This window comes from Anopheles ziemanni, chromosome 2 (genome assembly GCF_943734765.1).
Source record: "Anopheles ziemanni chromosome 2, idAnoZiCoDA_A2_x.2, whole genome shotgun sequence".
Taxonomy (NCBI): Eukaryota; Metazoa; Arthropoda; class Insecta; order Diptera; family Culicidae; genus Anopheles; species Anopheles ziemanni.
In genome coordinates, this window is record NC_080705.1 from 76,305,266 (window position 1) to 76,331,812 (window position 26,547).

Genomic DNA, 26,547 nt, shown 5'->3' on the forward strand with positions numbered 1-26,547 from the left:
CACTACCGCTTCCGCTTCCACTACCGCTTCCACATCCACTTCCACTGTCACTTCCACTGCCGCATCCGCTACCGCTTCCACTTCCACTTCCACTGCCACTTCCACTACCGTTTCCGTGTTCGTTGCCACTTCCGCAGCCGCTTCCGTTGCCACTTCCATGACCATTTCCGCTTCCGCTGCCGCTGCCGCATCCACTACCGCTTCCACTTCCACTTCCACTACCGCTACCTTGTCCACTGCCACATCCACTTCCACTGCCACTTCCGCTGCTGCATCCGCTACCGCTTCCACTACCGCTACCTTGTCCACTGCCGCTTCCACTACCGCTTCCGCTTCCACTACCGCTCCCGCTTCCACTTCCACTTCCACTACCGCTACCTTGGCCACTACCGCTTCCGCTTCCACTACCGCTTCCACATCCACTTCCACTGCCACTTCCGCTGCCGCATCCGCTACCGCTTCCACTACCGCTTCCACTTCCACTTCCACTACCGCTACCTTGTCCACTTCCGCTGCCGCTACCGCTGCCACATCCACTTCCACTGCCGCTTCCACTTCCACTACCGCTACCTTGTCCACTGCCACATCCACTTCCACTGCCACTTCCGCTGCCGCATCCGCTACCGCTTCCACTTCCACTGCCACTTCCACTACCGCTTCCGTGTTCGTTGCCACTTCCATGACCATTTTCGCTTCCGCTACCGCTATCGCATCCGCTCCCACTTCCACTTCCGCTGCCGCTTCCACATCCATTGCCATTTCCACTGCCGCATCCGCTACTTTGTCCACTACCGCTGCCGCATCCATTACCACTTCCACTGCCACCTCCTTCACCACTTCCATGACCATTTCCGCATCCACTTCCACTGCCACTTCCGCAGCCGCTTCCGCTTCCACTTCCATGACCATTTCCGCATCCACTTCCACTGCCACTTCCGCATCCGCTACCGCTTCCACTGCCGCTGCCGCTTCCACTACCGCTTCCGTGTTCGTTGCCACTTCCGCAGCCGCTTCCGTTGCCACTTCCATGACCATTTCCGCTTCCGCTGCCGCTGCCGCATCCACTACCGCTTCCACTTCCACTACCGTGTCCACTGCCGCTTCCGCTACCGCTGCCACATCCACTTCCACTGCCACATCCACTACCGCTTCCGTGTTCGTTGCCACTTCCGTTGCCACTTCCATGACCATTTCCGCTTCCACTACTACTACCGCATCCGTTTCCATTTCCACTACCGCTACCTTGTCCACTTCCACTGCCGCATCCACTACCACTTCCTTCGCCACTTCCATGCCCATTTCCGCATCCGCTTCCGTTGCCACTTCCGTTACCGCTTCCGGTGCAACCACCTTCTCCACCACTTCCATGGCAACATCCTCCATTTCCATGTTCACTTCCTCCACTTCCATGCCCTCCACCTCCACCTCCACCGCCATGACCTCCATTTCCGCATTCGACGCTACCGCCTCCGCCATTTCCATTGCCACCTCCTCCATTTTCGTGTCCACTTCCTCCATTTCCATGGCCACCTCCGTGGCCATTTCCTCCACTTCCATGACCACCTCCTCCACATCCTTGGCCTCCTCCTCCACCTACACCACCATGTCCTCCACTTCCGTACCCGCCAACACCGCCTCCTACACTTCCATGTCCACCACCTCCATCTTCACCATCGCAGTTTCCTTTATCGATGCAAACTACCACACCATCGCTATTTCCATGGCCCCCTCCTCCATTTCCATGGTCACCTCCTCCATTTCCATGACCACCTCCTCCGCCTCCACCACCATGTCCTCCAGTTCCGCACCCGCTGCTACCTCCTCCTCCATTTCCATGACCACCTCCATGACCACCTCCACCGCCATGTCCTCCAGTTTCGTATCCACCACCACCGCCTTCTAGACTTCCATGTCCACCACCTCCACCACCTCCATGGCCGTGTTCCATACCATGCGGATATCCGTTCTGGCTTCCGTGTACGGGGCAGTTGGATTGTTGGTGACAGTTCTCGTGCCCGTTTCCGCATCCATGTTCTCCTCCGTTTCCATGGCCGCTCCCGTGACTATGTTCACCATAGCCGTTCCCTGCATCAGGTTTAAGCGGCTCCCGGTTGTGGTGTACATGCATCAGTGCGAAAGCAGAGTTGACATCGGAAAGCGTTTGATGAAGTTCGTACAAAAAGCGGTTGAGGTTGACGATGTTTTTGAAGTTGGAAAATAGTTCTACGACTCTATCCAATCTGTGGTCCAAATCGTTCTGATACGTTGCACTATAGCTCACGGCGGTTATCAGAAGCAAAAGATATATAGATGCTTTCGAAAAGCCCATGGTAACGTTCAATGGGCCTTCGGATCACACACGGACGAGAGAAGTTGATGCTTCTCCTGAGATAACTATTCTGGAACGATCGATGAACCTCCGTTCATTTATACTGCCTTCCCGAGAACCGTTTGTTCTTATGGCACAACTGAACCAAAAATAAAAAAAAACGAAGTGAAAGTTGTTTACACACGTTGTAAACAGATAGGTGGACTTTATGTTTCTTTCATTTCACTTCGTTCCTAGAATTCAATTGAGCTTCGGACATAAATGTTAACCATTTTATGGCATTTCATCGAGTGTACAACTGGCATATCAAGCCAACACTTTATGAAATAGTCATGGAAGAAGTGCAGTAAAGAAATAAGAGCTGGGATAGTTTATTATTACAATCTTTTGGTTTTTTTTTGTTACGCGGTTTTATAGCAACTATTTTTGTCCAGAGTCCTGAAACAGATATTCGTTATTATTAAGGGCATAAGAGATGTTTTGTAAACTAGAAATTATTACTTCCATGGGACGGTTTTATATTGTATATTAACAGAAGGCATGTTTTTTCTGTATGAAACTAAGAAAATGATTGATACCTATTCAGAGAAGTAAAATTGCCAAAGTTGCGTTTCAACAGAACTATCCAGTGTAGTTTAACCTTAATCGGCGTCGATAAGTTTTCCAAGACCACTTTCACCACTTCCACTTCCGCTGCTGTTGTCACTTCCACTTCTGCTGTCGCTGACAATTTCGCTGTCAGCATTCAGGTTCACTGCCGGTGACGCATCCACTTCCGCTACCGCTTTCGCTTCCGCTGCCACTTCCGCTGCCACTTCCGCTGCCACTTCCGCTGCCACTTCCGCTGCCACTTCCGCTGCCGCTGCCGGGTTCCGGTGGTTGCATGTTATGGTAATAGTGAACTGTTCCGTATTCCGGTCTCACATCGGACATCATCTCCAAAATTTCATACAGGAAGAGGTTAACATTCACGATATCCTTAAAGTTCGCAAACTTTGCCACCATCTTATCCATCCGGTCGTCGATGATGGGCTTGTACGTGGCGCCCATGGTGATGAGTGCTATCAGTACTACCACGTAGGCGTAGCAATTGGAATATCCCATGGTCAATTCTGAGCAATGGCTCGGTCCGTGCTGTTCGACGAGTTCCTCTGCACTTGTTTCGCCAGGGTTCGTTAGCTTGGTCTTATTAAGAAGCTTCCCACAGAGATATACTAGGCGACCTGGTGAAAGGGAATCGTAAAAGTTGAATATTTTGAAAGCACTTCGAAGATCCTTCATTTTCTGTTCTTCACGACACATGGGTTTATGTGAACTGACCTAATTTTCATCATGCGCTGCTGCTGGAAAATTGTGTGTAGCTGGTTTTTGCTACTTTGGAAGCTGGAACACGTTCCGATTCATTTTGAAACGAGAACTTCAACTTAAAATTGAAGCACGGCTCATATGTCAGCTTGATTCATTTTGATTTATTGTTATTTTTTCAATGAACTCCTTGTTGTGGTACTCATTCTTTGTATGGTTGCCAACTGCAACGTAATAAAGTCCATCCGTGTTCTTGTTGCATACTCTCTTTCAATCTGCACTATGAAACGATATTATGTAAATGTTTTAAGACTCAGACATCTGTCACATGGGTTCTATGATCCTCAATGCTTAAAAGTCATATTCTGTGCCGTCGTTCGTCCTATTGTGTATACTTATACTGGTTTAGCTGTTGCTCGTCTATACGGTAGATCTGACTAGCAGATGCCACCGTACTCGTACGGTTGCCTGTTCTTGGGCCTTCTCTCCCTCGAACAGATGTATCTTTCGTCAGACCGTGTTCATGGCAGGAGTTATCCTGGACAAGATTGATGCCCCAGAGTTGTTGGCCCGCGTAGAGTTCTACGTCCCTTCCATTCGTCCTTTTGCTCCTCTTAATGTCGATCAGTGTCGCACCGGTTTCGGGAAAATGATTCTCTGTTTGTTTCAATGCGCCACTTAAACGTTAATCTGTCCGATCACTTCGACTTCAACTCTACCCTTTCCAATTTTCGTTCTTCAGTTTCCTTCACTCCTGCTTTGCTCTTATTATGTCTTCTTTCAGCTCCAACAAATAAAATAACTCTTCCACCACGTCTTGTCAAACAGAATTATAGACGCATAATTTCTCTACAGGAGACGAATACAGGACATAATTTCTCTTAAGAGGACGATTATACTACAAAAGTTAATATCATACAAAAGAATATCTATGAGAATGTAAACGAAAAGCTCAATCAAACAGTAATTTTATAGCTCTAACTTTTGAGCATAATAAATTACGTGCATGCTTCAAAGATGTGAAAACAGTGAAATTAGAATTTAAAAAGATGATAAAAAGGAGGAGAACCTTAATATAAACTTCTTCCATTTAGGAATTGAAAACGTCGAAAATCATTCCGCGCAATAAGAAACGTATCGTTGGAACATGAAGACGGTCACTGGATTCCCACAGAGGTACGAGCTATTTAACTATATACACACTCTCGAAAGCTCATCAGTTCCAATCGGGCGACTCCACCAATCAGACCAACTTTCGGTGCTTCGGATACTTCTTACCTGCAGTGGAGCATATAAAGGCCATCCCAGCGTTTAACCATACCATTCGTCCCCGGACCGGTAAGGCGAAGTTCTTGAAGACACTCACTCTCATCGCGACGTACGACGCCGCAAAATGTCCCGTTCGGCCCCCGTGTTCGCCCTGATTGCCATTGTGGCCCTGTTCACCATCGAGCCAGTTTCACCTGGCGTCATCAGCAGCGTCCCGTCGAACGTTCGCCAGTTCCACAAGGGCATTGCGCTGTTGAATGCCGTCGTCAGCTACCCGGACCCACCGCCACCGGCCGCCACGATCGAGGAAAAGCTGGACTACTGCGAGCTGGTACTGGCCGAGCTGGAAGCGCAACTCCCGCGAAAGTCCCTGTTCCGCTGGCTGTTCCACGATCGCATTCGGCTCGCGTCGGGCTACGAGAAGGAGTTCCGATTTTCGTACGATTGGTATCCCTACCTTCACGAGAGGGACTGAGCAACCTTTCTTTCGCTAATTGAAACCGATTTGACAGATCTTTAATTATAAAAATAAATAAAAACCGTTCTGCTGCTCAACAAAACATACAAATATTCTTTTACTTTGGATATCTTCTCCTTCGGGTCTGTTCGGGAAAATTGTCCCCACTCTCATCGGGGCACTTCGGGAAGACTTTCACTCCAGCAGGTGAAAGGGGTTTTCCTGATCGTACCGAAGGTTTCATGCACGATCACCTCACCAACTGCAAGCATAAGTTCTTGAGCCACCCGAGAAGCAACACGTCCCAGCCGTAACATGCGTACCATCCTTAGTGTTCTCTGCGTGGCGATCGTAGCCCTCGCCCTGGCGCCACCTCCACCGGTGGAGGCCGGCCGCATCCCCGAGGAGCTGGACAACCGCCTGGCGGAGATGATTAAATGGTTCGAGGCACGCATTCCCATCTACCAGAAGGCGAACTATCTGCTGAAGAAGCTCGGCGTCGAGGTGGCGAAGCTGTCGGACCTGCACAACGGCATCGACTTCTACTACCAGGGATGGTCGGATCTGGAGTACTTCGGAGGACCAGGTAGTGGAATTCCGTCGAAACGAACACCCCAGCTGCGCGTGGTAAAGGTGACGAACGATGAGGTGGACCTGAAGCCGGTCGAGGAAGTCGTGAGGAAGGCACTGGAGAAACGCACGGTGAAGAACATTTTGCAGCTCAGCCCGGAAATCAAGAGCGCCTTCAAGAAAATAATGCACAAAAAACAGTAACGACCCCCGAAACGAGACAGTTTGGATAAATGCGTTGAAATAAATAGTTATGCTTAGAATAATTGAAACATGTGTTCTATTTGTTAGTTATTGAATTGAAATTTGATAGAAGATATGTTGTTGAGAAAACAAAAATCATATAAAAGTTGTGTAAAACACGCGGGTATAAGTCCTAAATTCTCAAATTTAGAAGAAGAATTGCAAGTAATTTATATATCATTTGTTTCCTTAAAACTTTAAAATACAACTAAACATTGAAAGTTAAACACTGTGAACGATTGGTTGCTTTGAAAAATACTATTGAAAAGTGGATTTTCCTTTCTTTTTGAATAACAAATTTGCTTCAAGTTGCTAAATATATGTTTATCTGTTTGTAATACGGAAAAATATGTTCTGTAAAAAATATGTATTTAATGGAAATGGTAATTTTGCATGAAATTGAAAAATACATTTTATGATGTTTGTTTAGTATTTGATCATGCTTGCTTTATTGGGCCAATTTGTTCCATAAATTCTTAATAAGTTAATATTCTTTTCTGTATCCTATCGCTGCTTACACTATCATTCGCTGTTAGATCGATTTCGAGGCATTTGGTAATTTGTATTCCGCAAGAACCGTCCATTTATTCAAACACAATCATATACTTGTTGTTAGCGTTCTGCACGAATCGGGTGTAGTTTTGCAGCAAGTAAACGGCCGAGTACGAGACGTCAATCGTAAGCTCCATGAACTGCTTGGTGAAGTACTCGAATCGATCCATGTTGTTCCGGAATCCATAGTGACCCCCTTCGTACCCTTCCCGGCCTTCGAGAGTATCCTTCTTCTGAGCGATCCGCTTGGCGATTTCGAACATCTCCGAGTGCTGCGACGGGACGGGAGCTAGCGGGTCAAAGTTACTGTCCTCCTGCAGGACATCCAGGGTGTCCAGCGGTATCAGCTTTCCAGCGGCCGGATCGAGGCAGGTACCGGCTTTTAGAAAGGCGAACAGAACCACCGTGCACAAGACTGCAAGGGAATTCATTCTAACGATACCTGGGAATGGAGCGAGAGGTGAAAAGGGAACGATCATTAGCGGGATGAACTATCGCACAGGGGGGAAAACAAATAAAAAACAAACGAGACAAACGATCCGGAGGAGAATGTTTGAAAGCATTATTCGATGGCCAAGTAATGACCGCCTTCGGGTCGGCGATCGTGCTTACCGTATGCGTATGTAGCTGCGAGTGGATGAAAGAAGAATGAAAGAGGTTCAAAGCGATCTCGCCAGCTTTATGCGTTTGCCGGTGCCAAACTTCGGGTCCCGTGGGCTCGGGACCTGGTGGCCGTTCGGTTCGCGCGAATTTTGTTTTCTTTTGTCTTTCGCGCGGTGGGTCGCCGGGAGTCCCTTCACTCGCGACTTTGCGCCAAAGTAGCCGCAACGAGACCGCGGGATCCCGGGTGGCTCATTCTATCGTCGAGTGCATTTTCGGCCAGAACGATCAGTGAGCCGTCGTAGAAAGTCATGGTAAGTCGGTGGCTACGGGAACGAAAGCTGTTTTTGATCATAACCTCATTTTTTGGGATCATTTTTTCGATGTACTTTTACAGCATTTAGTACACAGGGATCTATTTCTGTTAACGGTTTGCGTCGGGTTGGTCTTGTCAACCGACGTTGGGAAGGATACGCCGGATACGATAGTACCAACTCCACCAAATTTGGTGGTGATGGGCAATATAACGGGCGCCACCACGTCCACAACATCAGCCTTCACGGTACCTACAACAAGGACTTCAGATCAGCCCTTTACTTCCACCACTCCTCGCCCTCCACTCCCCTCGGCCAGAGCAAACACTACACCGTCAGGTAGTGTTTCGATTAAGAGGATCACCACGGGCTCCGCAACAACCGGAACCACTTCGAAACCGTCCGCCAAGCGGCAGATCAGCTTGAACGAGTTTCAACAGCTGGTGGCGAAGGTTAACGACGAGATCGGCATGCTGCGAAACCAATCGGCCAACCTTTCGCAAACATACGACGAGCTGGTACGGCGGTACAATGAGCGCACCTCGCAGATACCGATCGTGCTGTACGATGTGACTGATTGCTCGAATGGTAGCAAGTCTGCAAATGAGGAACATATCGCCACATCGAGAAATGAAGATGGATCGATTGCGTTGCTGAATGTTCAGGGAGCTTCCAATGGCACTGAATCGGAAGAGATCGATAAGAAAATCGAAGCACCGTCAGTCATTACAATGGAAAGCGCAGCTAGTACAAGTACAACTTCTGAGCGGTCTCCGTCGACATCAAGCGAAACCATTGTTGAACGAGAGCCTCCAGTGGTTCAAGCTCCAGAGATCGCTCCTCAACATCCATCCAATGGTCAAACTCAAATCTATGGGAATCAGTATTACAACTACGTGCACTACTTCATGTACCCGCCGAGCGAGGAACAGCTGAAGGATGTCCTACGACCCGCCATTCCAAAGCATCGGAAAAAGAATGGACACTTTTCCCAGAAAGCGGCAAATCGGCGTAGACACGGTGGGCACAGTTTTGAGCAGGATTACAATGACTCACTGGAAGAAGAGAACACTGGACTTCCGGTAGATGCTCGCTGGCGATTTCCACCAAATTTTGCAAATCCAATGAATGATCAAGAGCGCCCAGGGATGTTGAGAAATAACTTGAGAGTTCATCCACTTGATGCTCGTCCATCGTATGATCCACCACCTCCGACGTATCCTTACGACGGTGCGTACAGATGGCGTAACAATGGTAACCTTATTACACCTCTCGAAGAAACTCCAGTCAGACCCTTCGTCGAAAACAATCCTCCCACTGAAGTGCGCACACCTCTGCTAAATCCGTTCCGTGACGATCTTCCCTTCAGACGTCCTTCGAGACCAGATGCATTCGAAAGGTTTGAAGCACCGAAGGATGTTCCCAAAATTCCAAAGCCTCTAACACCACCGATTCTCGCAACACCCGAACGAGCCTCCACCGACAAGCTAGATGCATTTTTCGAGCGACGGCGGAAGGTAAATGGTCCGACCGCGGACAAGCCACCGGTAACTCCCAGGCGATCGGTGCAGACCACGGAGCGCTCCACAACGCCACTTTCATTGGAAAGCCTACTGAACGGTGGGCTGAAGATGGGGAATTTCTCCATCCCAACCACCGTCAAGCCGGTCGCAGGAATCGAGCGGAACGGTTGGGATGGATACGATTTTTCATTCGTCCGGAAGGTGTTTAACAAGCAGAAAAATAAAGACCAGCAGGAGCAGAGAACGGCTAGGGTTGTCGGACCCGCTCTCTGAGCGTATCTTTTAGAAGAGTAGTTTTTTCTTTCCTGTTACAAGTAGAACTATGTTTTTGGGTAGAATAAACCATTGATTTTTTTTTAAATTAAGGTAGAACAATAGTTTGTGGTGCATTTGCGAATCAAAAATCACGTTGATTTATATCAGGATACTAACACATACTTCTAATGAAATAAAAATACAATATATGAAATAAAATAATCTGTTATTAAGCTTTTCACTCGAACAAAGAATTAATATAACTCTCTCACGACATGATCGATCTTTTTAGGAATGGCATTTGTTGTCAGACAAATCTCCTAATGGGGTAGGTATTTCTTCCATAGAATGGAAAAGATTCCAAGTCGCAACATAAAATCATCCTGTATATATTTTTAAACATCTGGTAAATGTCTGAAACTAAACATTTATAATTATATCCTTGTACCATAGAACATCAAATGGATTTTTATCTGTCTTTAATTTAAGTATAAAGTTAAATTAAACTTCACGTCAACTGTAAAGACATTTGAAATGAAATAACATTAAAACGTCTTTTACCTTAAATGCCCTGATTTGCGGCGCACATTCAAACCACAGTCACTTTGTCGGAGCCTTTAAATACGAATTAAGAAATTAAAGTAATTGTGCCCATGCTTTGTGGTGGAACCGGATGCCTTGCTGTCCGATACATGACAGACGGTCAGCCAATTAGCAATTCTTGAGATGCGGCTCGCATGCTTCATGTTTGAAAGGAGTTCAATCGCAGACGGCGATTTGATGGGAAACCAAAAAAAACGATAAAGATGGTTAAAATTAACGAAATATTAACCCGTTACTTGCCCTGCTTTGTGATATGTTATCTAGCAGTCCAGTTATCCCTTCACTTCCGCGGAGCATCACGTGTGATGCGGTTTTATTGTGTCCCCAAACGGGGCACCCCGGCCGATGTGCTCGTAAGAGAACAGCATAAAGTTAACGAAAATGCACCGAATTAATGTAATGAATGCTGTTGCTGTCGAAAAACAAGTCGAGAATGAGCAATCGGAAAGCGGACGTTCACTTTTTGGTGCAAAATCATCGCACGAGAAGTAAAAGCGGAGATTGTTTTTGCGAGCGGACGGTTGCATCTTTGATGCGGCAGAACCCGCGAAGAACCTTTCTAAAAGCCCAATTTCGGTGCAAACCCGGGCACGCCGGGTGATAAAAGGAATGCACCCCAAAACCAGCTGATTCGATGCAGTTCTTTTTATTGCAGCAGGTTTATCCTTTATGAAATTGTACCGTTGCAAATCTCCTTTCACTTTGGGGGACCGGTTCGGGTCATCTTCGTATTGTTTGCGTTATTACAACTTCCCACTTCGTGAGGCTTATGCTGAAGGTACAAGGTGCTCAAATGCGTGATCTTGGCCACCGGGGCAGAGCGTGGAAAACTTGTTTTCCTCTGCAACACGACCGATGGAGGGAAACAGTCAAGTTCAAAGTCGTCTCTTTTTTTGGATGGAATATAATAATTACCGACCGGTTGAGAATGCCCGAAAAAGCAACACATTTGGTGCCATAGAGGGACAAAGCCCCATAAAATGTAGGTCAAAGTGAAGGGCGGCTGATATTTTTGGAAAAGCTGGTTCTCCCACCGTACTGAACAGGTCGGTAGTGACAGGATGTGAAGGGACAAACAGAGCTTATTTAATCGGAACTTAATGCTCCCGAGAACGAAATGAAGAAGCCAATTAAAGGCAATAAATTTACCTTCACGAGCATCTTTTGATCGCGTGGTGAAAGAAATCCCATTTGGTTAAGTTGAATTGAAGAAAGCTTGGTGTGCTTTTACGATGAAGCCAATTCAGAAAGAACGGTAATTTAATATCTCACCGCAGGGATATTTTGTGTGAAGGGTCGATTAAAAGTAACGATAATGAACAGTGAAATGTGGCGATAAAATCAACCGATTTCTGACGCGTTTAAACTACGCATATGTATTGAAAAATGTTTTCCGGATAGCAAATAATAACAAAATCATTTACTTCTTGTTAAAACTATTGCTAATGCTGCAAGCAAGAAAGAAATGTTAATTAAATCTTACAAAAAAACCCTTTGTTTGTAAAACTTCCTCTAACTAAAACCATTTTGTAAATCGCATGTAGTTGCGTTTAAATCGAATATATTTAGGACAAAGCTGATTCTACATGTCTTTGAGTAACTATAGCTGGATCGCTTGGTTTAAAAAAATCCTTATTTAATTAATAGAGAAATCTTGAAAGGACCTACTCGTACTCAATATTTTACATTGTCCGCAATGATTGTTGCATAGAAATTTCTTTACAAGTTTTAGGCGAAAGTCAGAAATTAGTTTTAGAATAATATAGATAAAAGTTAGTTGAAACAATTATTGTATGTACTTCTCTCTCTTTATGAAAAATTTTTCTCTTTAAAAATGCTTCATGCCAAATAGTTGTTGTTGAAGCAGATATACAAACACGAAGGTCTTTTCAATTCTGTGTTGCCCGATTCAATGAAGATATTTATTGAACAGGTGTGTAATTGAAACAAAAACCAATTTTTAGTTTTAGCTTATGTTCATACTCAAATTACATACATGTTTATGTTAATGTAACCGAAACTCTCGAAAATCTAAATTTGTTTTTATTCAAAACGCTATTTACACAACGATATGAACGTTTTTAAAAGCAATAAACGGTCGCGCGATCCTTACATTCTCAGGTTCGGTTGCATTCCAACTTCGATGCGCTTTGCATCCCATTTAGTTTGAAAAACAAATACACCTCTCGATTACCGATTGCACCACGAGAAGTTCCCAAGCAATGGCGTTACCGTTTAATGACCACACGAAAAGTGGTGGGTGAAAGTTGAAAGTTTGTTTGCGCGAGAGCGGTTCATCGTCAGTTGCCTGTGATCATTACCACAGATACGATCGCTTTTCGACTACTGAAAGACTTCCACTCAACACCTTAAACATGTGTTTGCCGAAGGTTTTGTTAGCCGTCCTTCTAATCGCCGCGCAAGGACTCGAATTGAGTGCAGCGCTTGAACAAATCAGTCAATTGGGCACGAAGCAGCTCATCGTCATACATCCGGTGATTGATTCCCTCGCTGGGCTTTGGAGTTCCTTCCAGGGAGAAACAACGACACAGTCGGCAGTGCAACGAATCACCCGTGTAACAACAACTACGACTGCTTCCGTAACGGAAGTCCCAGCAGGATACTACGAGGCCTTAGAGGCTTTGTTAGCGAGTGTGATGCAAGCAAACGAGGAATTGTTCAATAAAAAGATGACCCACTAATTAAAAGAAAGCAATTCTCTACAGAGTGATTTTATTGTGCGATGGTTCGTGTACGTGTGTTTGTCTCTAAACTGTCTGTAATTAGTCGGAGTTGGTCTGGGTGGTGTTATATAAATAAATCTAAGCCTGTGGTCCACGCGCTGTGTGTCTATTCCTTGTCTTCGAAGAGTGTATCCAGAGCTTCCGCTACGTCGCTATCGATTCCTGGCTGTTCCGCATCGTCCACGGCTACTCCTGGCTCGTGCTTCACTTCCTGTTCCTCCACCGCGGCGTCCACATTAAGGTCTCGGCCGTAGCGTCGGTTGGCTCCGCGTTTCCGTGCGTAGTATTCACTGCTATCATCATCATTATCACCCGTTCCATAGGATTCCGTGGTCGTGGGCCTCCAGCTGGTCGTTTCCGGTGTCGTCGTTAGTGGGGGCTTCGTTGGTCGCGGTGGTCGTGGCTTCGGGCCATAGCCCGGTCCGTATCCGGGGTTTCCGTAGTCACCGCCATATCCTGGGCCGTATCCGTACTCCGGGCCTCCACCGTACGCCGGGCCTCCTCCATACTCCGGCCCTCCTCCGTAGCCCGACTCGTAATTGCCATGATGGCCAGGTTTGATGCGCTCCGCGATCTCGTCCATCATTTCGTTCGATAGCTTAAGACCGCTCGATAGGGAGGCCATCTTTTCCTCCAGGTTTGCGCGGAAGCCGGCCAGCTCCTTGTCCCAGCAGCCGTGCCTGAATTCGTCATCATCGTCATCGTATCCTTCGGATTCCTCACCATTCAGGCTGTAGTGCACCTTCAGCAGGGCCCTCCGGATGTCCTTTTGAGCGCGTATCAGTTCGCGAATGATGCGACGCTTCTCCTCGGGTGGCAGGCTGTTGACGTCATCGTATCCGGAATAGGCACCGATAACGAGCCCGCAGAGCATCAACGCCCCGAACAGCGGGAGAATCACCTTGCCTGTCAAACCCATCAGTGCTTTTCTGTCTAAAATGATTGGAAAAAATAAAGGAAAAATTACAGAACACACATTAATCTTCATTCTTTCGATCTTGGATAGGATTTATTGGGAAGCGACGATCTTACCTCACGTGCTCTGTTGGCCGAGAGTACTGCTAATGCAATAAGCATACCGTTGCGCAGTGCATTCGTTTTTATATGGACGCGATTTTCGTCTGCCAACTCTTTCCAAAAGAAAGTTCTAGCTCCTCCCATTGGCTCCTTCCAGGAAAAGGTGTCCTGCCCTTTCACCAACCACAGAAGAAAATATATCGTTCATTCCTTTTCTAAATTGTGCTGCTATTTCATTCACCGAATCGATGACACGTGTTTTTACTGAAACAAAACGTTGTTCCGTAGAGTTGACAATTATTTGTTCCTATTACATTTGTTGCATGCGCCAAAAATGAAGGGAGTTGAAATATTGTTAGGCTACTATACCGGATAGTAATTATTTTTTTGTAATTTGATACCGCTTGAAAGGAGGCTTTTTTCATGTCTCTTTCCTTATCTATTTGTAGATTGAAGGGTTATATTAACTAACTCTCTGCTAATAATGATCCTGATGACATTTACAGTTGGAATTCATTTGAATTCACATTGCCAATCTGTTTTCTAAAGTATCAGTAAACTATATTGTTAAGAACTGTCTCAAAAATTACAAAAATATTGTAAAACAAATGTTTGACCATTTGTTCAACTTATGCCTTATGTTTTGATTATGCTAGTGAAGATAAAATTGATTAACATTAGACATTTGATGGACACATTTGCTCAAACCATCGCACATTTTCTCAACATAAAATTTGAAGGTAAATTCAAATGTCAAGTAAATGTAGAACGCATAATATAACTCTTAAATAAGCCAAGATAGCAGAAATAAGTAATTGTATTCAATTAAAGCCTGGGTAGCAAAACTCGGCAGATTGTTTTTAGTTAGCTGTATATGTCATCTTTTCGTAAATTGGTAATTAGATTAGGTAGTTAGATAAATACCACAAGCTGAAAATTTATCAGTCAAACTCATAACTTTAACGAATAAAATAAAAACAACGAAAATTGTGTAGTTTTAAATTGTTTATTGCACAAATATAACACTTGAAATGAAATAGTCCCATGAATTCTTAGCTTCAAACAAAGACAATTAGATCTGGGAATGAAGAAAGAGGAAAAGAACAAATTCGCCTCCCATTATAAATTGAATAGCTTAATGCAACACACAAATTTAAAAAATTATACAAAATTTGAATGATATTGTATGCTTTTTTATTTATTTCGAAATTTTCTGCCCATTTTTAGTTAACATAATGATTTTCCTTAACATAATTCCAGCATGTAAGTGTCCTTTGAAACCGTCGTTTGCCTTAAGCCGTTGGCACTTGTAACCGTTGGCTGCGCAGCGCATCGATCGTGGCCTTCTGGTCACTTAGCAGCTGCTCCATCCTCTGCAACTTGTTGTAATCGTAGCCACCGCCACCATAGTCCTTGTCCTTCCGGTAGTACAGCTTCTTGTGTAGAGCGTCGATTTTCTCCCAAAGCCGCGTCCATTCGCCCGAGTACAGCGACACGAACTCATTCACGTCCTCCACTAGCTTTTTGTAGGAGTCTTTCGGCTGCGGCGGCTGATAACCGAAGTACGATTTGGCCTCGTTTTCCTCGTGCGTTGCTTCGGACGCGCTGGAGGCGGCTGTGGTACTGGATACGTTCAGGAGCAGCATCAACAACACCGTGAAGGCTGACAGGTAGGCAAGCTGTTTGCAGGACATCGTGGTGTTATTCTTAGGATGGAAAATGGAGCGAAAATAAAATATTGGTTTGTTGTAAGACATTTGTCGTCCTTCCGGTAAACTCACCTCATGAACTGTTAGCGATGCAATAAGCGTTTCGCACGCAGACGAATGCTTCTTTATATGAACTTTCTTTGGTACGTTTGCTCCTCCCTGAAATTTTGAAAATTTACTTTCACCAATCACCTGCCATCTGGTACATCCTTTCTCCTTTTGCTTCACATTTTTGATAGAATGTAAAAAATATAATAAAAACGGTCATGTGCTTTGGAGTTGCCGAAGGGAAACATGAAACCTTAACACGCTAACCTACTTTATGTACTATGGATTATGTGAGATTTTTTCATTCAAAGTATTTTTATATAATGGTTTTGAATGTTCAATGTTCAACTTATCAGCATGAGATAATTGAAAAAAAATGAACAAGATAGAAAGAAAAGACCGGGTTGAATAAATCATTACAAACTTTTAACATATTTTATTTAGCTCACCCTCGAAAAATGTGTTAGAATATAGACGGACCATAAGAAAACCATCAGCAATATTCCATAATTTATGTAGTGTGATATAAAATAATGATGCCAGTACATATATTGTTAAAACTATAGAAGATAATTTATTTCAATGTATTTCTAGTGGAACAGTTTCAATAGAACCACATTCGTCGATAAGAGTAGTTATAATTGGAGAAGCGTTGCATTCGTTCGTACAGCCGCTGGATTTGTTCCACGAACTTGGCAAATTCCAAAATGAGTCCATCCACGTGGTGCGTAGACGTTACAGTGAGCTGTTTGTAGTCGGGCCGCTGTTTCAGATTGACGAACTTCAAAGAATCCACGAGGACAGAGCATATCAGCAGGCAGGCAAACGTCAGAACCACTTTTGGCGAGCAACCGAACATTGTTACGTCTTTTTTGTCTGAACAGCTTTTGGATACTGATGTTCCGTTAAAACAAGAACGGATCATTTATGTCGGGCATCATGTTATTCTACATTCTGGTGAAAGGTATACGAGCTGGTGGTTGTGTTCTGTAACCAAAAGTTTTACGATTGTTCAAGAACGTTGGGGCCGATCTTCCGCTTCGGTAGCTTCTAGAATTATTAGACGAGCGCTTAGGTTCGTAGGGAAGAATAGTTCCATCTGTGAGGTTCCGGAACTTAGGGATAGTACCCGTAGGGTAGCTTCTAGAACTATTAGATGGGCGCTTAGGTAGAAGAATTGTTCCATCTGTGAGGTTCCGGAACTTAGGGATAGTACCCGTAGGGTTCTTTATTCTTCCAATTCACTACTCGAGCGTGCAGTTCTTTAACCTTCGCGTTCAGCTTTTCGCACTCTGGTCGAATTTCATCACATCGTTCGCGCACGGTTTCGGTCAGCTTCCTGTAGGAGTCTCTCGGTTTGCTGTAGTATTCGCCATATCCTGGCTTGGCGTCCAATTGGTCGGTGGCTGAAACATTCCAGCAAACTGCAGCCAGGAGAAATGTAAGGATAAAGATCACCGAGATCGAAGATGACGAGCTGGACATTTTTGTTGCTTTCTTTTCAACAAACTGATGAGTTTTGGCAGGAGTTGGACGTATTTTATAAGAATGGAGGAAACACTGTTGATTTGAAAAGTTATTTTTTCATGCAGTATATTAACGCTCATCGAGAATGGAGTGAAAGCTGATCAATTTAAGGCAATTTTGAACGAGTCAAGTTTGAGAGTACCGTTAGTAATTATTGGTTTTTGAACGCTTTGCTTATGATCAGAGTGAAACGTGCCGTGAAAGAAGGTGCTAAAAATAGATTTCAGAACGATAAATGAACAGGTTTTCTTTTCAATTTTTAGATTTGTAACTATTCATTGCATTTTAGGTTTAGTTAAAAAATTTGGTAGATTTGATCGATTGATTGATCACGATTTTATTAAAATTGTCTAGATAGACGAGCAACAAAAATCTATTAATAAAATACGTATATAGCTTCGATTTGTTAGTAAATTTTGTTTCCTCCCGATACTAAAAAGTTTTTCCAGCTTGGAAAAAGTCTAAAGACGGCAAATTGCAGCCCTTTCACTTTACATACCTTGACGTTGCATGATTTTCTTATTCCTGTTTGGGGAAAAGAAACCTCATCGAAACAAGAACACATCCGGGAAGCTGAGAAACAAAAAGGAAAGAACATTCTACCCCGACATTCACGCGTGAGAACAAGATCTTATCGCGTTCTTCTTTAGTCGAAGTTCAAGCCCGAGGACCCACCTTGAAGACCCCACGGTGGTATCAGAGTGAGTACGCAGAGAAGGTAAGTTTGGCATCACATGCTTCGTATTTTAACTTGTTCAGTTTGTGTTTCGCCACCGAGAAGAGGCAATGTAGATCGGAACAGAAATGATCCAAAGAGTGTTTTGCTTGGTTGTGGTTCAATGCTTGATAGCGCCACACTTTGGCACCGGGGAGGGTATAGAGAAGGTTTCGTACCTGTTACAGTACGGTCCCGGTGTTCACACGGTTTTTGAGCAGCAGAATTCGTCGGGAAATGGTAGTGATCTAGATGTGAAAGATCGTGTCGTTGCATCGGTCGAAGTGCCGGGAAATACGACCATTCAAACGATAATCAGTACGGAGAAGTATTTGAAAGACGATCGAACGACGCTTGCAGAGACTGAAAGTGGCCTAGTGAAGGAAAAAGTTACTGCAGTTTATGTCAGTGATACTACCGACTCTACATCGGTTGATGAAAGGAAGACATCTACAGCAACCACGAACCTGGCGGATCGTGTCAATGTTAAAAACGACACTAAAGATAATACGGTACCATATCATGAAGGACCTGCAAATGGAACCATGACCCTGTTGGAGCCGACGACCGATCACTCTGTCGATTTATCAAAAATAGAAACTACCACGCTTAAAAATACACCACCACCACCACCAGAGCGCGAAGGTACAAGTGAAACGATCGATCCCGGATCAACGATCTCCGAAGCACATCAGCATAAGACGCTACCCAACGGATGCCGCGCCCCGGTATCTGTCCTTCGTAAGCTGCAGCCACTGCCACAGCCACCAACCCTTCCCGCGTTCGGCTCGACCCTTCGCACCGACGTGATGGTCAACCTGAAGCCGAAGGAGCTGCGCACACTGATGAGCACCTACATCGGGCTGATCGAGGCGTACAAGAGCTTCAACCAGCAGCAGCGGAAAAACATCGCCCAGCTCGAGGAAGAACTTGCCCGCCACGAGCTCGTGGCCGGCCGAGCCCAACGGTTGAGCAACACGAAGCTTCAGATAATAAAAAAATAATCCCGACGCGTTGTTGTGCTTTAAAAGCTCCGAAATTTTCCAGCCTCCAAAAAACTGGCCACTCCTTAAGACGTGACGAGAGCTTGGCATGCACGGAAGCATAAAATAACTCCAAACTAGTGTTGGGTCATATGAATCTTTCGACGAGATTCATTCACATGAATCTTTTACGGAAGATTCATTCAGAATCATTCATGAATCTCTCGGGATTCATGAATCTCTCGGGACTCATGAATCTCTTGGGATTCATGAATCTCTCGGGATTCATGAATCTCTTGGGATTCATGAATCTCTCGGGATTCATGAATCTCTCGGGATTCATGAATCTCTCGGGATTCATGAATCTCTTGGGATTCATGAATCTCTTGGGATTCATGAATCTCTTGGGATTCATGAATCTTTCGGGATTCATGAATCTTCAGATTCATGAATCTTCATTGAGAGATTCATGAATCTTCGTTGATTAATGAATCCTTAGGGATAGGAATCTTTAGGGAACAAACTAAAACAGATAACGACGATGCTTTGCCCCACCGTAGGAGGTACAGTCTGACAAGAAAGTATCCGTACAGTCATCAATTTTAACTTCAAGCCTAGTTATCTCAGCGACTACGTGACCTAGGACAACCATTTAAACGACATATCGTAGATAAACTTCTACTATATCCAATGAGGTCTTAACATTTCGAAAAAGTTACTTGTAGGTCACTTTGTTTTATAGAAACCATAAAAAAGGCTCAAAATCGATGGCAAAAAAGTATCCGTACATGATGAGTATTGATGATGTGCCATCGGTACCTGATGTGCCAATATGTTACAATCAATGCCACTTGCCTCAATAATGGCCAGCAAGTGCCAAGGCATCATTTTTTTTTTTCGAAAGATGCTGGAAATTTGACCCGATTTCTATAATGTTTCTAAAGGGGTCTTTCGACAAATGTTGTTCAGAGATCGATTCCGTAGACTTTGGGAGTATCGTCAACACTTGTACAGTCTCATAAAGTGGTATTTCTTGGACAATACATGGTCTATTCTTGGGATCGTTATTTTACTCAGAGAGCATATTATTGAACATTTAAAGTTTAACCTAGCCCTGGCTTGTCCAAGTGACAAAATGGGCGAAGTATACTATGTCCCACAGATGATTCATATTTAATTCAATATTTCCAGTTCGATTAATGGTCTTAATGGAACACCATAACACAAACTCTCAACTACTGTGTTTTATAGTTGGAACAACGTTGCTCGTAATGATGGTTGAGTTCGACGTCTGGTGTCTATTGTTACTCGTTTTTTGGCCAAAATTGCTTAATTTTGTCTGTATATAGTGTATAAAACATTGACCCTACACGCCAATGGCATCAAAATACAGCGATTTGCAAATCCCCAGTCTTTCTTATTCTTTCCTAGGAAATGAAAAGTTTGCAACTTACAATAATGCAATGTAATTGTTATTTACAAAAAACCTTCTTAAGAGTTGAAATCCAAATCATATGATTGATGCACTAGACACTTCGTTCGTCATGTTTGAGGACTCGAAGTATGAAGAACTTAATAGCTTTTCGAGCAATCACCCTCCCATAGCGATTGAGTAACCACGAAAGGTGTCTGTTTGCGGGGTTTAGTCTAGTTGCATCCTGGTTAATTCGACAAATTATAAGTTCCTGAGACTTAGCATGAGATTTTTCACAGGGTTCATAAACTTGCCAAGTTAGGTTCCCTTTACATCACAAGAAAAAGATAGCTCTCTATCGGTTGCAGCTGTTTGCCTAGTTTCACCGGCCATTTCACGTTAAAATATAAAAATAGTAGATATAAAATTGTTGCCGCCATACTTTTAGACACTTGATAACTCTAAATAATGACTAGGCTGATATTTTGACTACTAGAACCTCACCAAACCGGTGTTTTTGGTCAAGAAAGTCGGGTGTATGAATACTTTTTTGTCATCGATTTTGAGCCTTTTTTTGAGTTTCTATAGAACAAAGTGACCTACAAGTAACTTTTTCGAAATGTTAAGACCTCATTGGATAGAATAGAAGTTTATCTACGAGATGTCGTTTAAATGATTGTCCTAGGTCACGTAGTCGCTGAGATAACTAGGCTTGAAGTTGAAATTGGTGACTGTACGGATACTTTCTTGTCAGACTGTATATATTTTCCCATCATCTCCTATTTTAATGTAGTGGTTGCGGTTGACAAAAATTCAAATTTTTTGCAGCTTTCATGTAGTTACGATTACCGAAGAATGCACTTGGAACGCATGATCGGTTCGCTTAGCAAGAACGCATACTCGAAACGCATACTCCAGACGTTATATATAATAATATATATATTTGATAATATCTTCTTCTTCTTCTTGGCGTAACGACCTCTTGGTCATGCCTGCCCGTTAAGGGCTTACGAGACTTGTTTCCCTGTTGTACGTGGATAGTCAGTCCTCTCGTACAGGGGAGGGTCCGGTCTCGGTTGGGATTCGAACCCACGCCGTCGAGGTGCTGAGCCTCGGCGCTCATGGGCCGATTTTCTAACCGGCGCTACCGCTCGGCTGTCGCGGACCCCCATTTTGATAATATATCTTTACTATTAATTATACATATTATTTATAGACATGTTAACCGTTACCCGTTCAACCGCCTACCTGGGTAGTTTTTGGATTTATGTTTTTAAATAACTCTGGATTGGATTGGCGTATCGGCATGAAACTTTTAGAATGCCTAGAAAAACTCACTTTCTATCGTTTTACTAAATAAAAAAAAATTTCCAAGGAATTTAAATAATTTTTATTCGAGTTTTTCGGTTGATACCCCTCAAACGTTCAACCGGACTACCCGGGTAGTCCATACATTTTGTATGGGAGATTCCGTTTTCCTGTACTTCAGACCAAATAACTTTTTATCTAGACGTCGGGAAGATTCGAAATTTTAAGTTTGGTAAATTAGCTCGCGAAAAACGCGACGTCGCTTTAGCTCTTGTCAAATGTCAATTCAAAACGTAAACAAACCGACAACTGGACAAAATGTACCCGGTTGACAGAAATTGACATTGTTGCTGGTACTATGTAGTTCCAGCAAGAGTCCAAGCAATCTACCATGGAAAAACTTGCTGGTACTACATGACAGCTGCAAAAAAATTGAATTTTTGTCAACCGGGTAGACAAACCGAAACACAAACGCGAACAAAACGAGCAATATTCTTCACGAAACATCGGAGTTTTTGTTTTACTACTTATTTCTACTCTTCTGAAATGTAGTTCAGTTATAAAACTCCGTTTTAATTGATATTCTTACCAACGTTTTTCCGGTGCCGAAACGAAAACAAACTGGCCGGTTGACAGAAATTTAATTTTTTACTGCTATCATGTAGTTCCAGCAAGAGTCCCAGCAATCTGCCATGGAAAAACTTGCTGTTACTACATGACAGCTGCAAAAAATTTGAATTTTTGTCAACCGGGTGCACTTCATTAAAATAGGAGATGATGGGAAAATATATACCTCCTACGGTGGGGCAAAACATCGTCGTTGTCTGTTTTAGTTTGTTTTCTCAGTGAATTTCTTTTGCGCCAAACTAACCAAGGTTGAATGAAATACGTAACTACCCAAGTAACATTTCCAAGACCTATTATACTTCAACAAGTTTTATCAATGTTTTAACATGGGTGTACCAAGTCCAATTTGTTTTATAGAGGTTTCCTAGCAGGCAAAATAGTTTTAATAATTTTGGCATCCTTAAAACCTTTTGAGGATAGCTATAAAACCGCTCATTAAGTTTAAAATCTTAGTAGACTTGAAGAGTCTGTAAATACGCTGTAAAGTCCTTCTTAAAACCTTCTCTTAAAACCAATCAGTGATTTTTGGTCTAGAAAAGGTTTTAAGGGATGGATTTGACAACGTTCTGTAGAGTGGGCCCTCTTACACTTAAAACGGGTTTATGAAGGTTTTATCACAACCTTTAAGATATTTAACTCTTCAGATGAGACTTAATGATGAGCATGAACAACAACGTTAGAACCATGATAAAACTTAAAATGTTACTTGGGTAAATAAATGTGTCAAAATTCAACAAACTTTTTGGGCCGAATTTGTGCTCAAATGTAATATATATTTCCCAAAACTCCCTACCTCTATCGCGCTTTGCTGTTCCCTAAAGATTCCTATCCCTAAGGATTCATTAATCAATGAAGATTCATTAGTCAATGAAGATTCATTAATACCGAGAGATTCATGAATCCCGAGAGATTCATGAATCCCGAGAGATTCATGAATCCTGAGAGATTCATGAATCCTGAGAGATTCATGAATCCTGAGAGATTCATGAATCCTGAGAGATTCATGAATCCTGAGAGATTCATGAATCCTGAGAGATTCATGAATCCCGAAAGATTCATGAATCCCGAGAGATTCATGAATCTTCATGAATCCCCAAAGATTCATGAATCTTTCGTTCAGAGATTCAGATTCATTAATTTTGTTGAAAGATTCATTCAGATTCATGAATCTGAATCTGAAATACACAACTCTACTCCAAACCCTTGGCACAAGGAAGGGTAAGTGCGAGCAGTTGATGGGTTTTGAAAGAATGAAATAATAAATTGATGCAACAGCGTGTGATGTACACATTTGTACTACATCGGATTAGGTCGGTGTGGACAGAAGGTGTTAGCGTTGGGGTGTTAATTTAATTTTGTAATCACCTTCAACCGCATCAACTGCCTGGAACACAACAGGAAAGACTGTCCGAACAAGTGTTTAATATTAAGCCATGTGATTTCCCTTTTGAAAGTAGAAAAAGCTTAACGGACGATCATCAGATTTTATGAGGTCGTTTCCATTCTTGAAGGTGTGAGGGTTGGCAAGTTTTCTTTTTCAGGAGTTGCCGGATTTTTTGGTTGTACATTCGTATTCAAAAGACAGATTCTTGAAATGTTTGTGCTATTTTTATTTTAAAGCACCACAGGATATACATATCAGGTAACGAAGACCTGTTCTGGATGACTTTTTTGAATGAATATGCAACGCTTGATTGAAAAAGAGGACGATGGGCACGTTATCTAAAAGTGAGGCACCCAGTTCCGAGGAATCTCAATTTTGTCAACGAAATCACATTTCCAATCCGGTCAAGATTCGGTCACGTTCTGGAATATAAGCCTGATTAAATGACATCCCATTATTGATTCGCAAAATGTGTCAGTTTGCTCGAACGAAGAACCAGGAAGCGCTCCTGACCCCAGAACGATTTCACAGATAGGATGGAAACAGGTTCCTTTCCTCCCTCCGGGCTCGACTCATTCGCTTTTTTTTTTCGCAACATGACACCAAAAAGTGAGGAAAGAAAAGACGAAACAGTGCCGAAGAAAAAAAAACCAGTTTTACTCATTTACATGCATTATTATACGGGACGGACTGGGTAAAGATGACAAAATTTACAGATCAAAGAAAGTCTGCCAAAACGGCCCTCTATGGGTTTATGGTAAATGGGATGGCTTGCCGGTGGAGTTCTTCCGCGTTCCACCGGCAACGGAGAGAGTGACAAACGGCACAACGATGTGCTGTTGAGCTTACGCTTTTTCTTTTCTAGCGTTAGGAACATTGGGAACCATTTGGCAAATGAGAGAAGTGAAGAAAAGAGATTTTCTAACATATAAAAACTGGTTCCCACCCGAAAGGGGGAGATCAATGCCAGCTGACAGAATCGTTTGGGACTTCGATCTCTCCCCGGGGACTACGGGGTTGCGAACCAGGAACCGAACGATATCGCCCATGGGGAGTGTGGCGACCGTTTCGCGGCACAGAATGAATCAAGATGAGGAATTAGCATAAATCTATTATCACAAGCGCGCAGAGCTGTTGACCGTTCGGTTCTCCCACCAGCTCGCCCTCGGCCTAGGGGTGGCGAAGTTCGGTCGCGAGCCGAAGATCGTTCGATTGCCTAACCCCGCGCAGCCTCCAAACATCTTCACAAACTGGTTTCTAACGCTTTACACGGGCCCCGGACCAACCCATCTGCCCGTTGCGGTGGTATCATCTAACGCCCGGATTCGGTGTGAAGGTTTAGGTGTGTCGGTCCCGTGTGTTGGTGAGCCGATCCGAGCGTCCCCAAGAATGAGCCGGTGGGACAGATGACCGCCGCAACAAAAAGACCAACATCCGGATCCGCGAGCGTCAGTTTCGGTGTGGTCGCGGTTCTTGTCAAACGGTCTAACGAGAGGCAGATCTCCAGTGCTCGGTTCCTTCAGTGCCATCGCCCAGTTCAGATTGAAGATGACGCGTGTCCTGTCGGTGGTGTGTCTGCTCGTGGTGGTTGCCTCCCTCGGTGAGGCAACGTTCGATAAGCTGTTCTCGAAGTTCAACCTCGAGAAGGACTTTGGAGGTGGCCACGGAGGCGGATATAGCAGCTACAGCAGCTACGGAAGCGGAGGCGGTGGTGGTGGCTATGATTTCGATCTTTTCGCCAAAAAGAAGGAGCTGCTGAACAAACTGTTTGGTATGAAGCAAGGATACGCTTCGGGACACCAATCGTACTACGCTCAGCCTGCGCCAGTGCACGCATCCGTGTCGGTGGCATATCAGGCACCTGCTCCGGTAGCCTATGCTGCTCCAGCTCCAGCTCCTGTGGCTTATTCCGCACCTGCTCCAGCTCCTGTGTCTTATGCTGCTCCAGCTCCGGCTCCTGTGGCTTATTCAGCTCCTGCTCCTGCTCCTGTGGCTTATTCTGCCCCAGCTCCGGCACCAGTCCACTACGCCCCACCGGCACCCGCTCCAGCTCCAGTCCGCTATGCTGCCGCAGCTCCAGCTCCTGTTCAACAGTTTGCACCGGCTCCCGCTCCGGCACGCGTTGAAACTCCCGTCCTATACTCTGCACCTGCTCCCGAGCCTCAGATCTACGCTCCAGCTCCCGCTCCGGCTCCGAAGGCTCTGTACTCGGCTCCAGCACCAGTCCCGGCTCCAGTCTACGGACCTCCACCAGCGTCTAACTGCAACCACGGAAGTGGATATTAGTGAGTGAACCTTTTCATTAAATCTTGCTTCACTAAAAATTTAGCTTACGACACACGAAATCAATGTTTCCTAACATTTCTTTCTTGTTTTTCTCGTCAACTCTAGGTCCCTCCGTGATTGACAACTAAGTCACCGAATGAGGCAATGGGCGTGTTTGTGTCAAAGTGGGATTATTTATAGCGTAACTACACGGAAGAGACGGGGAACCAAAGGGTAACGTTTTTGGAATAAAAACTAATATGAAAAACCAACAAAACCGAGTGGAACATTACGAGGCGCTTTCTTCGCCGGAAACGGCCACGTGTACGGTTCGGGAAGAGTCGGAATAGCATTTCGGCACGGGTTCGATCGGGTACTGCCAAATCAATGGTTCTTCACCCTCACAGAACCGTGAGGAACTGTGTCGATTCTTTGGGATGTGTACAACATGACAGTAATAAAATTAATGTACCGAAAACGAAACAACGTTGCGTATATTTATTTCGAACTATAAATGGCATTGATAGATGGAAAGAAATTATGACCTAAAAATCGATGGAATCGGTAAGATCACGGAGGCCTTGACAGACGTAGCTGGTGCGATCGTGAATTTCCATCTCGCACGTAGCAACCAGACATAAATCCGCCTCGATCGGTCCACTTCTTCACACCATCGGATGGTGTCATCCTCCAAAGCCAACTTAGATCCGCTGTGAGTATTGATCCAACAAACACGCGGTTTTATTTGACAAACAAGCGCCAAATAGCGGCTTTCGGCAGGTTCGG

The 26,547-nt window shown here is 44.2% G+C and overlaps 3 protein-coding genes across 3 annotated transcripts; all 3 read right to left on the reverse strand.

The window, feature by feature from the left end:
• Positions 1–6,757: 6,757 nt before the first annotated feature.
• LOC131281358 (uncharacterized) lies at positions 6,758–7,156 on the reverse strand. The gene has a single exon (XM_058310683.1). It carries the CDS (start codon positions 7,154–7,156, stop codon positions 6,758–6,760), a length of 399 nt encoding a protein of 132 aa, XP_058166666.1.
• A 5,714-nt stretch (positions 7,157–12,870) lies between these two features.
• Positions 12,871–13,683, reverse strand: LOC131294376 (uncharacterized). Its single transcript, XM_058322425.1, has one exon. The coding sequence runs from the start codon at positions 13,681–13,683 to the stop codon at positions 12,871–12,873; it is 813 nt and encodes a 270-aa protein (XP_058178408.1).
• Positions 13,684–15,073: 1,390 nt separating this feature from the next.
• On the reverse strand, positions 15,074–15,475 carry LOC131282475 (uncharacterized). The gene has a single exon (XM_058311951.1). It carries the CDS (start codon positions 15,473–15,475, stop codon positions 15,074–15,076), a length of 402 nt encoding a protein of 133 aa, XP_058167934.1.
• Positions 15,476–26,547: the final 11,072 nt, after the last annotated feature.